This window comes from Macaca mulatta, chromosome 2 (genome assembly GCF_049350105.2).
Source record: "Macaca mulatta isolate MMU2019108-1 chromosome 2, T2T-MMU8v2.0, whole genome shotgun sequence".
NCBI lineage: Eukaryota > Metazoa > Chordata > Mammalia > Primates > Cercopithecidae > Macaca > Macaca mulatta.
The window spans coordinates 153,361,380-153,379,529 of NC_133407.1; the positions used below are offsets into that span (position 1 = coordinate 153,361,380).

General features: G+C 53.2%; 1 protein-coding gene across 3 annotated transcripts in view; it reads right to left on the bottom strand.

The window, feature by feature from the left end:
- The window catches only part of GRIP2 (glutamate receptor interacting protein 2), a 115,006-nt gene that overhangs the window by 65,281 nt on the left and 31,575 nt on the right, over positions 1 to 18,150 (bottom strand). The window contains exon 1 of one of the 3 annotated variants that reach the window (XM_028844480.2): positions 1,303 to 1,465. The exons of the other annotated variants lie outside the window; for them this stretch is intronic. Within the exon in view, the coding sequence (XP_028700313.2) occupies positions 1,303 to 1,363 (61 nt within the window). The 5' untranslated portion in view covers positions 1,364 to 1,465. Of the gene's footprint in view, positions 1 to 1,302; positions 1,466 to 18,150 lie in introns of those variants that run through there. 3 annotated transcript variants of the gene reach the window in all.

An 18,150-nucleotide genomic window follows, 5' to 3' on the forward strand; every position in this document is an offset into this window, starting at 1 on the left:
CTGCCCTGAGGCCAGTGCAGGACCTAGTGCCCTCTGCTGCCGCACGGACACCCACCCCCATCCCCGACGCCTCCCTGAGGAAGACGCTCCCTGTGTAGGCACCTCAGAGTCTGGAAAATGCTCAGTTACAAGCTCACTGGCTGGAGAGAGCCTCCGTATGTCAGCTGTGTGGCCTTAGGCAAGTTACTTAACTTCTCTGTGCCTCATTTTCCTCCTCTGCACAATCAGAATGAGGATGGGACCAGCCTTGCAGGGCTACTGTGAGGAATGAATGAGTGAATGCACGAGTGAATGTACTGCTTGGCACACAGTGGCGCTGAGTGAATGTCTGTCACTGCTGTTCCTGTTGACAGTAAGATGATTCTTGGTCCTAAGCCTGAAGCATAGAGATTGTGAATCCACCACCTCCCTCCTCCCCGTGCTATAGATGGAGAAATGGCAGCATAGGTGAATCCTGGGGTCACACAGCCTGGGGGGCTTAACTCCAGCTCCTCCCCACCCCCACTCCAATCTTGGTCCCACCCTAAGCGCCCTCCTAGCACTCTGAGGAGCTGAGCATGTGTCCAGTCATGGGACCCCGCACAGGCTGGGGCTCAGCATACAGAGTCTTGCCCAGAGGCAGGCCGCCTTCACCTAGGTCCCCTGTCCCAACTCTCCACGTTCAGCTCCTCGCTCCCTCCCACCCCTGCTCCCCCACACACAGCTCCCCTGCTAGGCAATCCCGGCCCATCTGGACAGCCTCACGGCCTCAACAGGAAGGAGAGAAAAGGCTGCTGGGGACATGCCCTGGGAAGGGGTGGGGGCGATGAAGGAGACACACAGGAAAGTCCAGAGAGACCCAAGGAGAGACAGTGACAGTGGAAGAGGAACAGAGAAGAGCAAGACAGAGACAGACAGAGTGGGAGAGAGAAGGCAGAGCAGAGGCGGGGGCAGAGAACTGGGTGAAGGAGGGCAGACAGCAGGAGAGAGACACACAGAGAGACCCAGAGGCCAGGCAGAGAGACAGTGGCAGAGAGAGGAGAGAGAGACAGAGAGACAGTGGGAGAGAGAGGAAGAGACCCAGAGAGAGCAGAGAGACCGAGACAGAGCGATGGAGGAGAGAGAGAAGGAAGCAGAGCGGTGGAGAGACGGGTGAGGGAACTGGAGTGGTCTGGGGCAGAGATGCAGAGGGAGAGAGAGAGACGCAGCACAGAAACCCAAAAGGCTCCGCGAGAGAGAGGGAGAGGGAGAGCAGGGGTGATTGAGGACAGGCGGGGAGCCCAGGAAGTCCCTCTGGACCCCTGGCCGTCCACCCAGACTCACCGGCACCTTTGAGCCGCCGCCTCACCACGCCCAGCCGCCACTTGAGTGACACCGCCAGCATTGTGCCCTCCTGCCCTCTGGCAGAGCCCTGTGCAGCCTGCCCCAGCCTCCCACGCCTGGAGTCGGCGCTCCTGTGCCCGCTCCAGAGCTGCCTGCGCTAACTGGCACAGGCTGGGCGCTCCCTTCCTCCGCCCTCCGGGAGTTGCTAAAATAGATAATCCTCCCCGGAGCCAGCGGTGGCATTGGTGGCGGCAAGGCCCTTCCTCCACAGCAGCCGGGCCTGGGGAGTACAGCGCCGGATGTTCTAGCCTCTGCAGCAAACCTTCATCAGGCCCCACCCTCAAGTCCTCTTCCCGCCAAAGTGCTCACCTGGCCCACCCCACCTTTTGCTGAAATCTACCAATCCCCTCCTCCCCTCTGCCCTGGGCTGGCTGTTTGATACCTGAAGGCCTTTGCACCTGCAAGGCCCTCCCCCTAGAATGCCCTTCCACTCTAGTGGGGCTCCACGCATCCTCTCTGCCTGGGAATGTTTGCTCCCTTCAGGGCACCCCACCTGCTGGATCTCAACACATTTCATACTAGGTTGAGATTATCTACCTGACCCCAGGAATAAGGAGTTCTGAGACAAGGACAAGAGTCCACTGTCCTGTGTCCCCAGCAGACAACACCGCACTGGGCATGTGATTGGGGCCACCAGAGTAGAACGAGGAGACCCAGGCCCCTCCTCTTAACTCTTAACACCTACAACTATAACACATAACATGGGGATACCGGAAGAAGCTGCTCAAACTGCTGGTTGGGTGGAGTTTTGGGGACTATGTGTGAGTACTCAGAAAACTCATCCAGCATCTCTTCTTGTCGTACACATGGCTAGCCTCCTCTCTCATCCCACATCCTGACCCCTGAGTTTGGCAGGGCAGTGTTGCCCTAGGGGAGACTGAGGCAGATGGGTAATGACTTGTTCATGGTCACAGAGCACATACATTGCAGAGGTGGCTCTAGAACCCCAGGTTCCTGCCCTCTCTCTACCAAGGCAGGTGTTCATGCTTTCTCCATCCTTTCCCCAAACCATGAAAGCCCCTCTGATGAATCAGGCTACAGACCACACTCATAGGAAAGGCAAGACACCCGTTCGGGAATCGTGGCTGCCACAGAAATCAGACTTCGTGTGTGAACCAGCAGTGAGGGCCTCCCTTGAGAAAGCTGGAGGGTTCCCCCACATGCAGAACTCCTGCCAATCCCCATCACTTCACAGCAATCCTATCTCTGGAATCCTTTGGCCCAGCATTCACCAGCACACAGGATTAGGATGGATGGAACACAGGGCAGTTCTGGATACACAGATCCAACCAGTAATAAAAATGAATTACACAGTGAGGAAGTGATTCCCTTCTCAGCAATCTCCCGTCCCTTCAGATTCCATGCAGGAGCCTCCTTTCGGCTCTACCGCGCTACCTCCCTGAAACTTGCAGACAAATAATTTTAAACAAAGAGAGAGCAGGCCCTAGGCTCAGAGCCCCCACAGCACATGGATTCCAGCCCAAAGCATCAGGAGGCACTACTGGCAGAAGGTGAGGCTCAGGGAGGCTCTGTTGGGGCAACTCAGCTAGGCTGGAGGTCCTGGGCTCCTTTACACAGACTCTGCTGAGGGATTCTGTCTTCATCCTAAAGGTATGGGTGGTAGAGGCTTCTCAGGGCTAGCCGAGGAAGCAGGAAGTGGGCACTTGAATGGCATCACCCAGCTCCTTCTCGAGACCTGAGGACAGCATGAGGGCTACCCCACTGCCATGGCCCCTGTCCCATCCCCACCATAAGCCTCTCCTCTGCAGATGGGAGATGTAAGCCTCTAGAGGAGCAGCAAAGCTGTAGTTTAGCTGTGCAAACAGAGAGGAAGGGAAGGGAGCAGAGTACACATGCCTTTAGGGATGGGCAGATCTGAGTTCAAATCCCCTCAGTGTGCCTTAGTTTCCTCATCTGACAGATGGGGCTAACAGTTCCTGCCTCCAGTATGGCAGGGCTACACGAGATCACAAGCATAGAGCACTTAGCGGAGCCTGGCACACAGTAGGTGACAGATACATAATATGTAACCGTTATTAACATTGTGGTTATTCTGCCTGGAGCTCAACCCCTTGTGTGTGAATGGGGACGGGAGGCCCAGCAAGGTGAAGGCAGGAAAGTCAGGAGGAATCTGATGCGTTCCGTGAACTATCACATCAAATCCTCAGAGTGCATGAGGGTGGTCCTAGGAACATAGCGATTTTACAAGCAAGGAAATTGAAGCTCAGAGAGGTATGGTACTCCACCAGAGTCACACAGCATGCAAGCGGCAAGACAGGTCTCAGGTTCCAGCCACCAGACTAGGCTGCTGCCACATCTAGGCCCAGGAAGCACCCATTATAAAACCAGTACTGTGGGCCAGGCTGTGGGCCAAGCCCCCCACGCTGGCTTAGCCCAGGGAGCGGAGGCTGCATTGCCTGGGGTTGTGCACACTGTTAAGTGGCAGAGCAGGGTCGGGAGCTCTGGCCATGGATGAGGCTGCTTCTTACCTCCATCAGTGCCTTTGGTAGGAAGAGAAATGGCCCAGGTGGTCTGCAGTGCCAGCTGAAATTGACGTGTGGAAAGCACAGCAATAAATAAGTAATAAATAAATAAGGAGGCCGAGGCTCCCAGGGTGTGGGAGAGGCAGAGTTCTGACCTGGTGGGGTTTCCCGTCACCAGTTAACCCTGAAGGGTGCCCTGTAAGTGTCCCATGCCTTACAGGTGAGGACACCCCCAGGACCACATCCAGACCTGCATAGAGAGGTGAGTCTGCCAGCGAGGCCCAGCTCTGGGTCTCTGTCCCCTACACACCCACCCCAGGAACCCCACAGGCCTCAGGGCCCACTGCAGGAGTACGCATTTATGTGCAAAACTGACTACAGAGCCCAGCCTGAAAACTCCCTGACTATGTGGCCTTAGGCCACTTCCCTTCCCTGGGTCCCCTTAGCTCTTCAGCTGCAAGAGGGAGATGATAACCTCGCCCTGCCTGCCACCTACAGCTGTCCTGGGTCAAATGAAGAAGGGGAGCTCTGAGGGGCAGGGTGGATCTGTCCATTATGCCTGGCACTGACTTGGAGGGGACAAAATACTTGTTAGGTGCAATCTTAGGAGTGTTTAACGGTGTGGGCTGTGGAGCCAGCCTGCCTGGGTTCAAATCCCAGCTCTACCACCTTCTAGCTGTGCAACAAGACTGTGTCACTTACCTGCCTGAGCCTCAGTTTCCTCACCTGTAAAGTAGAGATGATAATAGGATATGCCTTCCTGTATGCTGTGAGAATGAAAGGGGATCAAATGAACATGAAGCTCCTTACACACACTCATTAAAAACACAGAGCATTATTCTTAAGTTTGGTGTTGCAGAGTTTCCAAGTGAAGCTGGAATTCAGGTAGACCTCGGGGAGTCAAGTGGACCAAAGGCCAATTCCTTGGTTGAAGTGGAATTCGGGTAGACCCTGGTAGGTCTGGTAAATTAGTAGTGCAGGTGAGCCAAGATGTGTGCTGAGAAAGAATTTATCTTTAAAAAAAAAAAAAAGGAGCCAAGAGAGATGTTGTGATCCAGGAGTTTCTGATGGTGGCATCCCAGCATTATGTTGGGCCCAAGAGAAGACAACTGTGGGAGGGAGTGGTCGGTGTATTTCCCCATCTCGTCCCAAGCTCAGGGCATCATGTGTCACCTCTGTCTTGAGGGTGCAGGATCCACAAGAAGTCACTAGGGCTCAACCTGTTCAGAGCTAATTTGGGAGGTGGCTCCGTCGATCCCAAAAGATCCAGGTCCCACTGAGGAGCTGCCTGGCTGCAGTAGGTGCAACACAAGAAGCAGAACTGAGGAAGACATGGTCCCTGTCCTCTAAAAACTCCTGGCAGAGACAGACGCTGCTTCTCCCTGAGCCTCAGTTTCCCCACCTGAACGCTGAGGTCAAGAATCCGCACCTCACAGTGCTGCAGGAAAAGAAATAATGATTCCACATAACTCCCAGTCCCATCCCTGTGTCAGTAGAGGCTGGGGAGAACTTGAGGCCAGTTATGATTTGATGATTTATGCTAGGTATCTGAGGATTGGCTTGGTGGCTCAGGCCAGTAATTCCAGCCCTTTGGGAGCCCAAGGTGGGACAATCACTTCAGGCCAGGAGTTCAAGACCAGCCTGGGTAACATAGCGAGACTCTGTCTCTATAAAAAAATTTTTTTTAATTAGCCTGGCATGGTGGTGAATGCCTACAGTCCCAGCCACTCATGAGGCTGAGGCAGGAGGATCACTTGAGCCCAGGAGTTTGAGGCTGCAGTGAGCTATGATCGTAGCACTGCATTCCAGCCTGAGTGACAGAGGGAGATCCTGTCTAAAAAAACTCAGCAACAACCAAACAAAAACAGAAAGCATCTGTATGTATACAGTATACAGTCAATACGCTTCTCTCCCCATGTGCAGTCCAGCTTCTCCAGACTGCTATCCCCTTTTCTTCCAGCAATGTCACCCCCATTTCCCTTGGGGAGCTGCTCCTTCCCTGCACCCAGGGGAGGAGTTTTGTCCTTCAGCTCCAGGAGGGCCTTGACCCAAAGCAGACCAGGTAGCCTATCCCAACCACCAGCCAAGGCAAGCAGCTCAGGGATGAACACCTGACCCAAGGCAACCCAATGAGATGCTGTTTTGGGACTTTGGATGAAGCCACTAGGAAAGGGAATCTCCTGGAGATGTGGAGAAGCCATGTCAGTCTGAGGCTGCTGGCAGCCACTGTGGCACCAAAAAAGAAGGAGAGAAAGACAAATCCAATCCGGATGATGATGGCATCTCAGCACCTGGAACCCACCATGCCTGAAGCTGGGTATCCCTTTTGAACTTAAGCCAATACATTCCCTTCTTTGCTTAAGCCAGTTTGGGTTTGATTTTTGGTAACTTGGGCCCAAAAGAATTCTGACTAATCCAGTGTCTTCCTCATCTCAGAGTCCCAGATTCCAGCACACAGCAGGGGCACAGCAAGGGCTCAGTGAATGAGAAATGGAACACAGAATAATATGCTCTCCAAACTCTGCCCTCAGCAGAGGACCCCTGGGCCCTCAACTTTAGTCAAAGGAGGCCACAGCTGGATATGAATTCCTTTGGGTGCAGGGGCCCCAGCTGAGCAGTTTGACTGGAAGATGAGGACAACAGCAGAGGGAGGCTTGGGGTCCTAGGTTCCAGCCATTTGAAGCTTGCTCATTACCTGAGCCACACCTACCAGGCTCCCCTGTGCTCCCCAGATTTTTGTAGGCTCCTTCTGCAGACAGCAGCCCCAGGGAATTGTGAGGGAACAGAAGCCCCCTTAGAGGAGATGAACCCACGGATGCTTCAGGCTGAGTCATCAAGGAAATAGCAAGGGCAGATCAGCCCAGCTGGGAGCCAAGAGGTCTGCGTTCAGGCCCCAGCCAGTGTGCACTACTGTGTGGCCTCGAGCAAGTCTCTGCTGTTCTCTGGCCTCCATGGGCTGTACTCCATGGTCTCCCCTAAGTTCATCCTCCCTATAGCATTCTCACTTTATCGATCCCAAGGCCCAAAGAGATTCCCCCTTTTGCCTAAGGTCACACAGCCACTAAGGTGGCCAAGCCAGGATTCAAACACAGGACTATCTGGCTCTCCTCAAAACTGAGGCTGCACAGAGCCCGGGAGATACGTTAAAGAAGGGAAAAGATCACAGAGGGATCCAGGCCAGCCTCCACCAACGCTGCTTTTTCCATTCCTGCCTCAGCTTCACAAAACCCTAGAGGCCTGGGGTTGCTGCCACCCCCACCTGCTTCCCGAAACAAATTAGCATCTCATCAGAGATGCCTTTAATCTTCTGGGCCTTTTCTTCCCCACGGGCCAAGCAGTGACATTTCTTCTGCCCAGCTCTACTGATCTAAATAAGGCCAAGGCCACTGAGGCTGGTTCTGTGGGTGGAAGAGAGGGGGCTGGGGGAAGACCCTCTTCACCGCTTATCCAGGCTGGGGGAGGGAGAGGATGCGGGCAGATGCAGGTCATCCATCCATCTCTCCATCCATTTGCTCATTCAGCAGATCTTTATTCAGCACCATCTGTGTGCCAAGCGTGCAGGTACAGCCACCAAGGCTTCAAGGTGCTAATATTCTAGTGAGGAAGACAGGATAAATGATAGATGTAACAGACAAGTAAAGGATGCAACATGTTGTGAGGTGAAAGCTACAAGAAATAAACAGAGCAAGTGAGGAGTACTGGAGTACAAAGATTGATGCTGCCAATTACAAAGGGGCTGTTATCCCCAGAACCCAGATTCTGGATTCTAAATTCCTTTGCCCAGCAAAAGGAACCCCAGGACTCCTGAAAGCAATGGATGATTCCAGGGCTGAGTCAGGGAAAATACAAGATGAGCCTCTCTTATAGTCTCAGAAAGTAAGGAAGTGTTCAAGGTCTGAGTGGGGAAAGTTGGGAGAACACAGAAGCCAGCTGGAGGGGTCTCCCACCGGCCAAATTTGGGACAACTTGAACATCAGAAAAGAATCATGACTACAAAACTGTAGAGATCCATGTGTTCCTATTGATTTTGAAAAGAAAAACAAAACAAACAAAACAAAAAATCTGGCTGGTTCCTTTGGGGGTGGTTAAGATATCACATCATCTTTCTGTGAACAGATACCTAAAGTTAAAGAATGCAGCACCTTTCCTGTGCTTCCTGTATACGCAGTGTTTTAGGAGGCCCTAATAAGGGAAAGGCATCCTTCAGAGAGGAACCACAGCAGATAAGTGCTAAAGAAATGACAGAATTGGAAAACCACCTTTTTGCAGTCCTAGTGAAATAAAGGATCCGGCATTGACTCTGTGACAGAGGGATGAGGCAGACGATCCTCGGACCCCCGGACAGGTCTCAGCATCACCCAGAGTGGAACTACGTGGCATCACGGGCCCCCGATGGGATGTGTAAGGAAGCCCACAGCATTCCCTGACATGGATTCTTTCCTGCAATATTGGACCTGAATCAAATCCAGCTTTAGCCTCAAATAATAGTTGGGAGAAAGTACAATAGGGCAGAAGAATGAATTAAATGGTACCATGAGAACATTCCACAGGAAAAATGGCCTGGGTTCTCCAACAAATAATGAGAGTGGGGGGGAAAAAAAAAAAGAGGGAAAACGAACTGTTACAGATTAAAAGAGACATAAGAGACTGATCCACCAAATGCGACAAGGGACCTTACTTGAATCCTGATTTGAATAAACCGATCATGAAAAGACATTTTGGAGACAACCAGGGAAAATGGCACAAAGACTGGGTACGAGATGATATGAAGAAATTATGGTTAATTCTGTTGGGTTGCTACTGTTGTAATTAGAGTTGAGAAAAAGTCTTTATCTGTGGATATACAAATGAAACAAACAAAAAAAAAGGTCTGATTTGCCCTTAAAATGCCTCAGGGGTATTCCTGTGTTATATGTGCTATTTGGAAGTAAATGAAAATTTAAAATATAAAATAAAAATTAAAAGAGGGAGTCATAAAAGGCCTCACTAAAAAGGTGACATTTAGAGAAAAGGTTAAAAGAGGGAGGGTGCTGTGGTGGGCGGGGGCTTGCGGGAGCGTGTGCTCCTGAGGGAGGAGGAGCAGCGCGGGCCTGGAGGGTCCGAGGAAGGGCAGGCAATGCAGGGTCTCCTGAGGATCTGGCTTTTCCTCTGAGGATGTGGGAGCTTTGCCTGGGGCTTTAACACCATCCCTCTGGCTGCTGGAGGGAGAAGGCAGGGAGGAGGGGTGGAGGGGAAGGGCAAAGGCAGGCAGAGCAGGGAGGAACCCTGCACTGTGCAGGGGAGTGGTGATGGCCACTGGACCGAAGTGGGGGCAGAGGAGGGAGGAGAGGAGTGGACTCAGGCTTACTGTGCAGTTGAGCTGCCTTGGTGATGGCCACTGGACCGAAGTGGGGGCAGAGGAGAGAGGAGAGGAGTGGACTCAGGCTTACTGTGCAGTCGAGCTGCCTCCCTCTGCCAGAGCTCAGCATTTCCAGAGCAGCAGCCACTCCTCTGTCTGGCTTAGCAGTATGAGCTCTGGGGTCAAATATACTAGGCCTCAGTTTCCCCATCGATAATATAAAGGGTGATGACAAAGCACTCAGACAATCAATCGGATGCTCTATGGAGACAAAGCAAGTGAGAACGTCCTGCAAACTGATCAGGATTGGGCATGTGTCACCAAGAGGGAAGCCACCTTTACTGGGCACCTACTGTGCACCAAGCACAGAACTCAGGGCTCCGCAGTCGTTAAGCCTCACTTATCATAAGGTGATGTCACCTGGCTGCTAGAATTACAGGTGAGCTTAAAAGAACTAGTGCTGAATCAGAAATGTGGGGGGTGGCATCCAGGCAGCGGCCACTTTTTAAGCTTCCCCAGTGATTCCACTGAACACTGGGATGGAGAGTCACCGTCACCTTGCTGCCCTATAATGAAGATGGGAACACTGCCATTCAGAGAAAGAAAGCAGCTGCTTCTCTTCACATGGTGTCCAAGTGGCAGAGGAAGGATTTCCAACAAACCTCTCCACCCCTACCCATCTCCTGCCCTCCACCCTCACCAGACCCGCTCTGAGGCTCAGGAAGTAGAGGAAGCAGCCCCAAGGGAGGCTAAAACCCTGCCAGGGGAAGCAGCTCATCCATCTGATGGCTCCTAGACAATCCTGAGCCAAGAAAGAAAATGCCACCAAGCGTTTTCAGTATGGGCTAGGGCGGCTGGCCGACAGGTGCACCCACAGGGCCACCTGCCAAGAAACAGGTGGCATGCCTGTTAATATTCCTGGCACTGCCTTTAAAGAGCAATAATTAGGAGCAAAAGCCTGGGCAGGCACCATTAACAAGTACGCAGATTAAATCATGGGCCACGTGGGTGGAGGTGTCGGAAATGTTGCCACTACGGTCCTCGTGTGCCACGGGGCAGCAGCTCCACCGGGGCTCCTCCTCAAGCCAGGGCACGGCAGTGCCAGCCGCCTCCTCCACTCTGATCCCAGGCTGCCTCCCCACACCTGCCATGTCTCAGGGAGAGGACAGCCTGCTGAGGGGGTTCAGAGTCAGACAGCGCTGGATTCAAATTCCATGTTGCTTGGCCATTCCTAAAGTCAGTAAGTATAGCATCACCCAGGCACCTGGCAGTGTGACAGTTTCATGAAAATGACACAAGTCTGGGGCCTGCAAGGGCTCCGCGCATGGGACCTGTCTTAAAATTATGTACCAGGCATTTCTCTTGCAGAGCTTCAGTTTCCTCATCTGAAAAATGGGGAAAGGGGATAAAGATGAATCACATTAATGATCACTCTGTGGCAATGGCAGACACTGTTTCCAGCCCCCAATGCACATTAATCTTCTCCAACACCCCATCACATGGGGCCTGATTATGCTCACTTCATGAATGGGGCGATCAGGCAGGGGGCCAAGGTCACACAGCTTGGAGCAGAGTGGGAGTCTGAATCAGGCGCTGGCCAGGCCCACCCTGGGACCCACCCTGCTATTCTAAGCACAGATGCACCTCTTTCTCGCTCCATGCGAGCGGGTGGGTGCTGTGATTCAATACAGAAAACACGGCACACCGAGCACAAGGGGCACAGCACAGCCCATGGCCGCGCACCCGAGCTCCAGTGACCCTGGGTCTCTGTGCCAGGAGGTCTGCCCAGCATTTCTGGGGGTTGGGAGGGCTCTTCCGGGTCAGAAGTGGGAGGTGGGATCAGGTTCCCGCTCATCCCTGGGCACCAGCCAGTGAGACCCTCATCTGGGAAACAAGGCAAGAATTAAGGGAAAGGGGCAAAGGCTGGGTCTGCCCTTGGGGAGACAGTGTTGCATGAGGGTTTCTTGTCCCCTCTGACAGGTGGGTTAATTGAGAAGGTAAAAAACAAGCTCAAGGTCACAGAGTCCATTGAAAGTAGAGTCAGGGCTTGAACCCAAGTGCTGGGCTCCCAGTCGGGGCTGCTGTTTCCACTTAGCAGATGTGCCTTTTGGGCCAGTGGCTGGAGTGGAGCCAGACTCCCGCAATGACAGGGCTTCTCAGGCCCTCACACACACTGGAAAAGGCCTCCAGCATCCACATGGCAACAAGAACCAACCCACAGGGCTGGGCAGGACCCTGCCTCCTCTCTCCCTACCTCCCCACCAGATTCCACACCCCAAGTCCCGAAGGCCCGGAGAGGTAGGAGAGCAGGGTTGTGCCACAGGATGAGAAGGGGCTGTGTAAAATTTACCCACTCTGGGCCTTGGCATCCTCAGCATAAGTGGTCAGCAGCCCAGCACTGCCTTGGGAAAGTGGGTGTGACAGACCCTTGCAGGGAGCTCCGTCCCAGCATCACCCTTCCTGCGGGCAGTCTGCAGGTCTGTACCTCCCACCTGGCCCATAGAAAACTGGAAGCCCACACAGAGGGGCTCTGGAGTTTGTCCCAGCCACCTCGTCACCAGCACAGCCCCCATCCTGCCATGTGTCTCACCCCCAAAACTGCCAGGCTCAAGCACAGAGAAAGGAGGGTGCCCGAGGTGACACAGCTCACTCACAGCTTGCTGGTGCAAGGGCCATCGCTGGGTGCTGCTTCCTGTGGGTCACGGCATGGAGGCTTCTAGCCCCAGATGAAGAAAGGGAGGCACATCCCAGAGGTGCCCTGAGGCTCTCAGACAGCCCAGCCTTGCTGCAGGATGGCCAACATCTGTGTGATTTTTCTCCAGGTCAGGAGGGTCAATGATCTGGACAAAGTTCCATGACTCTGGCCATTCAAACGAGCCACTGTAATGTGGGAATCGGAGTCTAGCAGGAAACTAGATGACAGACTACGAGAGCCACAGGGCTCTTAGACAAGATCACAGAGCCACATGACCACAGGGGACTGGGTGACAGCCCACAAGGCCACAGAGCCCCCAGGGATGGGGACGCAGGGCCACACAACACAGGGGACTGGGTGACAGCCCACAAGGGCACACAAAATTGAAACCCTGGAGCCACAGAATGTTAGTTTCAGGAAGCCCCAGATGGTGGCTCAAGAACTGCAGGGCATTATGCTCATGGATCCATACCCACCACACTGGGGTCTGGCCACAGGCCATTAAACCGCAGCAGAGAATGCCAGAACTACAGACAGAAGCCACAGTGGCAAGTGGAGCCAAACCACCGGTTATCAGAGTCAGGGAGGGGACAGAGCAAGGCGATCAACATCATTGGACCTCAGACCATTCAGTGTTCAAAGGGACAGTATAAGTCATCCGTGTTGCTTGCCAAGCAAGCCGTGACCCCCCAAAAGCTCATTTTCATAGCCCCTGACCCCTCCAATTTTGCCCTTAGCCCAGAGAGCTCCAATCTTGCCCTTAACCCTGGAAAACTCCCCTTTCCATGGCTTCCAGTGAGAGATGCAGTCACATGGCCACTGTGTGACATGGGATGATTCTCTGCTTACTCTGGGCCTCAGTTTCCCCACTGTAAAATTAGAAGTTGGCCCTCTCTGAGGTCCTTTCTGATTATTGGAGGTGGGGTCCAATAATCAAAGGTAGGGTCAACCTCACCTCCAATAATCTGTGAAATGATCACATCACTTCTCTCCCTCTCTACAATCTTCTGTGGCTCCCAAAGGACTCACTTGAATGAATGAATGAATGAATGAATGAATGAATGTCAACTGCCCAACCTTGAGGCATCTTTTTGCTCTTTGCCCTCAGTCCTGCCCCTTAAAGCCAGATGGAGCATTCAAGGATTCCCCTCGATTTCCCTTTCAGTTTAGGGCAGATTCTTATGCAACTCACTCAGCAGTGAGGGCAAGGCTAGGACTCAAACCCAGGACCCTTGATTCCAAACACCCTTCTAATCTGTTCCTGAGCACCGGAAAAAATACCTCCAAGGAAGAAGAGAGCAGGCCTCTAAAAGGAATCTCGGTTATAAGTCATTCCAAGCCCCCTGCCTCTGCAGCATGGGATCCCCCTCAGTGAGGCCCACCATCCCTCATGCCCTCCATGGGGACCCTGCATGACTCTGGGCTGCAGTGTCACATGGCATCCCAGGAGACACGGCATCCCAGGAGTCATGGCATCCCAAGAGTCATGGCATCCCAGGAGACACAGCATCCCAGGAGTCACGGCATCCCAGGAGACACGGCATCCCAGGAGTCACGGCATCCCAGGAGACACGGCATCCCAGGAGTCACGGCATCCCAGGAGACACAGCATCCCAGGAGTCACGGCATCCCAGGAGACACGGCATCCCAGGAGACACGGCATCCCAGGAGACATGGCATCCCAGGAGTCATGGCATCCCAGGAGACATGGCATCCCAGGAGTCATGGCATCCCAGGAGTCAGGAGAGACAGCACAAGATTCAGGATGATGCCACCACTCCAGGGATAAGGAAAACCAGGGGTGATGACAAGGTCACAACACACACTGGGGACTCTTCTAGTCCTCAAACAAAGATTTTCTTAAGGCCCTGGCAGTGGGAGCATTGAGAGAAACAGTCATGATGATGACAGCAGTATAATCCAGTAGCATTTATTCCCAGGCCCAAAGCATTCAATTGTGCCCATCATTCATTCACTCGCTTGTGTGCTGGCAGCTCTCAGGCACCAGCAGTGAATAAGGCTCCCGCACTTACATTCTACACCGAGAGACAGACAAAGACATGATCAATACGTAACACAATACAGGTTGAAATAAGCGCTTTGAAGAAAAATGAAGTGGCGTGAGATGGTTATGAGGTAGTGGGAGGTCTCTGTGATCAAGTCTTCACACAAATGAAGGGAATGGGGGACCCAGCCATGCCCAACCATGCAGATTGCTGAGCCAGGCAAAGAACACAGCCCATGCAAAGGCCCTGGGGCAGGACCGTGCCTGGTGTGTCTGAGGCCCAGCAAGGAGGCCAAAGCTGGAGCTGAGTGATGGAGGAAGTAGCAGAAAGGATGTCAGGGGGGTCCCAGGGGCAGACCACCAAGGGCCAGGTTGGCTGCAGTGAGGACTCTGGTCTTCCGCAGAGGGAGGTGGGAGCCTTGGGAGGGTGTTGAAGAGAGGAAGGAGTGATCTGACCTAGGTTTTAACAGTATCCCTGTGGCTGCAGGAGAGGGACAGACTGAGGAGGGAGTAAGGGTGGTGTGGGAAGATCAGTGAAGAGGCTGCTGCAACCATACAACTAATAGGTGCCGGGACGCAGACCAGGGCCGTGAGAGGCAGCCAGTCACGGACATGTTTTAAAGAAAAGTAGTGACTCATTACAGACACACACAGCCCTGTGAGGCCAGGAGAAGTGTGTCCACTTCACAGAGGAGGAACCTGAGGCTCAGAGAGGTTAAGTCACCTGCCCAGTGTCACACAGCAAGGGAGTGTCAGAGCTGGGATTAAAACCCAGGCCATCTGGTTCTAAGGCCCATGCTCTCTCATTCTGTCATGAGTGTTTCCTTGGGACTCATACCTGACTAACGTAGCACAAGGTCTGGGGTCTGAGATTGGAAGTGGACCATCCCCACCACCATCGCTAGTGCCAGGATCAGCTACAAAGCAAAACTGGGAAGGGGTCCAGAAGTATGCCTGTGTGGGAGGGAGAGAGAGATGGGATGGGGCCCCTGCATAGCTTGGGACAGGTGAGAACGAGGGAGGAAGTAGCTAGGGATGTATTCCAGCTTTCTAGGCCTGGATGTGAAGCGTGAGGTCAGCACACCATGAGCACTCAGCAAACAACCCCCATGGGCAGGCCGTGTAGTCAGACAACCGAGACTCCAACCCCAGCTCTGCCCTTCACCAGCTGTGTGGCCTCCAGAGCATCACTTACCCTCTCCATGTCTCGGCTTCCTCACCTGCTCACTGGGGCTGTTGTGGGGGTAATGCAGGGAAAATGCTGGCCAGGCAGCTAGCAGAGTAATCAATCCAGCTGACAGGCAGCAGCTGGGCTATCAGGATTACAGGGAGGGGCTGCAGTGAGAGCCTTCCCCACTCTGCCTAGATGCCCCGCCTTGTGGGGCTTTGCCTCCCACCCACTTTCCATCTTCTGCAATGTACTCAGGGCCTCCTTCCTGTCCCTGATTCAGGAGTGACAGCCAAGACTGAGTTATGCCTGCTTGCCTGGAATTACGACTGCTGGGGAAGAAAACGATTAACATGGTTGCAGAAAGCTGAATTCTTAGAATCGGGCTGTGTCAGAGAAAGCTTCTGGTCAAAACTACAACCCACCCATTTTACAGATGGGGAAACTGAGGTCAGAAGAGAGGGTACATTTTCTAAGCCACTGGATCCCTAGGGTGTGGTGCCTAGTCTGCTGCCCTGGGGGAGTCCCAGGGAGGTCTAGGGGATATAGGCAGGGCAATGGGCTTAGCCAATCCGGATGGCCAGGGCCCTGCTGGGCCACGCATTAAAGTTCTGGTTGCCGGATTGTGGGAGATCCGGGGCTCTGGGGGAGAGACCAGGAGACATTGGGTGAGGAGACCTTCGGGAACCAATTGTTTCCCGGCGAGTGTGGGGGTGCTGCAGTATTTTAACACCAGTCACGCACACGCCAGCGCCGCTTCCTCCACCACACCCCTCTTGCTGTGACAGGTGCAGCTCCTTCCAGCCTCAGCCTCTGTGCTGCAGCCTTTATATGCGTTTTCCTCCAGAGCCTCACAAGCACCCTGTGAGGCCGCATTTTTAACTTCAAGGACCACCACTTGCCAAGGGGAAGTGACCTGCCGTGGTCCCACAGCTGGTTTGTGGTAGAGGCAGAAGTCAAGCCAGGCCCTGTTCTAAGCACTTTATGAATATGAACTCATTTAACTCTCACAAAAACCTTTGCACAAGAACTATAATTATCCCAATTTTACAGTGGAGGAAACTGAGGCTCAGAGAGGTGACATGGCTTGCTCAAGGTCACCCACTTGGCTAGTGGCAGAGCTGGGATTTGAACCCAGGCTGTCTGGCCCCAGACACCAAGCAAAGGAAGAGGGGTTTGTGGCAATGGGGTGAAGGTGAGAAGAAGGATGGGGGAGACATGCGCCAGTGGAGGAAGGACTTTTGAGAACAGGGGTGTCTAACATTCAGTCGTGTGTGTGATGAAATCCCCTTCGTCACCTCCTTCCTGCCAGCATCACAGAGCTGTTCCTCTTTGGTCTTCGGAGCAGGTGTGTCCCAGGCTGACCCCAGATAGCATCGTGCCTACAGAGACAGCCCACCTGGGATGGGGACATGACTCTCACACTGAAGCAGCCAGGGGGCCGAGAGGGGAGCGGCCCTAGGCACAGTGGAGGGTGTCTGGGCCAGTTGAGACCAGGACCAGGGGTGCTGAGGCCATCAGAGCCTCAGTCAGATTAAAAGCAGAGCTATGCAAAGTGCAGCTGCAGGCCCCGTCCTGTCTTTGAACTATTTGTTGCTGGACAGTGATTGTTACTCTTGGAAACAAACATTTCAGAAGCAATGGTTAGAAACTATTACAGCAATTTCACACATTGCCACAATATCCAAGTGCCTGATCAGTGGCTTATAGTTTTCATGTGTTTGTGGGGTTTTTTTGTTTTTTGTTTTTTGTTGTTTTTTTTTTGTTTTTTTTTTTGGAGACGGAGTCTCGCTCTGTCACCCAGGCTGGAGTGCAGTGGCCGGATCTCAGCTCACTGCAAGCTCCGCCTCCCGGGTCTACGCCATTCTCCTGCCTCAGCCCCCCGAGTAGCTGGGACTACAGGCGCCCGCCACCTCGCCCGGCTAGTTTTTTTGTATTTTTTAGTAGAGATGGGGTTTCACTGTGTTAGCCAGGATGGTCTCGATCTCCTGACCTCGTGATCCGCCCGTCTCGGCCTCCCAAAGTGCTGGGATTACAGGCTTGAGCCACCGCGCCCGGCCCCATGTGTTTGTGTTTTAATTTCATTTTTCAACAACTCATTGTTAGTGTATTTTTCTCAAATGTATGTCTCCAGTGGATTGAAAATAAAAAGATAACACTGGCCTTCCCCAGATAGCCAAGAGGCACTGCTTTTACCGGAGCTACCCAGTGGTGAGAAGCTGGCGCTCGACCTGAGGTGCAATTTAACCTAAAATAAAGCTGTAAGGTAGAAGTTCTGCTTTTGAAATGAACAAAACTTTCATGTGAGCTGAAAGAGATGTAACTTTTTTTAGGTCAGGGTTTCTCAACCTCCGGCAGGATTGACATTTTGGGCCAGACAAATTCTTTGTGGTGGCGGGGAGCTGTCCTGTGTGCTATAGGGTGTTTGACAGCATCCCTGTCCCCTGCCACTGGATGCCAGTGGCACACACCCTCTCCCCACTTGTGATGACCCAAAATGTCTCCAGAGATTGCCAAATGTCCCCTGGGGAAAAAATATCACTCCTGTTGAGAATGGCTGGTTTGGATGCTCTGCTTTTCTGTATGTGAGAAAGAATGTGTCTAGGAGAGTGTTTGTACGTGCAGGTGTGTGTCTGTGTGGGCCTGGGCATGTGTGTGCTTTATTTCAGGCCCATCTTCCTCACTCACATTGCCTGGCCCCGTAGGCACCTGTGTTGGCAATCCTGGTGTCACCCATTACTCTCAAGTAGCGTCCGTCAGATCTTCCCTCCCTACAGGCTGTCACTGAGGCACAGTCTATGAAGGTTGCAGTGGAAACCAGGGAACCCTCAGAGCCACTGTCTTCACTGGGTGAAGCTGCTCTCCAATGCCTCCCACCCCCCCTCAGATCCCTACCCACACCACACCTCCCAAGACACCGGGGCACAGACAAGATCTCAGCAGCTGGACAGAAACCAATGCTCCTGCCAGAGAAGGGCTTCAGGCCTGAAGAACAACAGCCTGAGGTTAAGTAAAGTGGTCATCGAGAACCAGGGGTAAGTAAAGCTGAACTGTCACCTGGCAGGGGAGCTGGTGGAACAGAGGCTTGTGGTGGGGAGT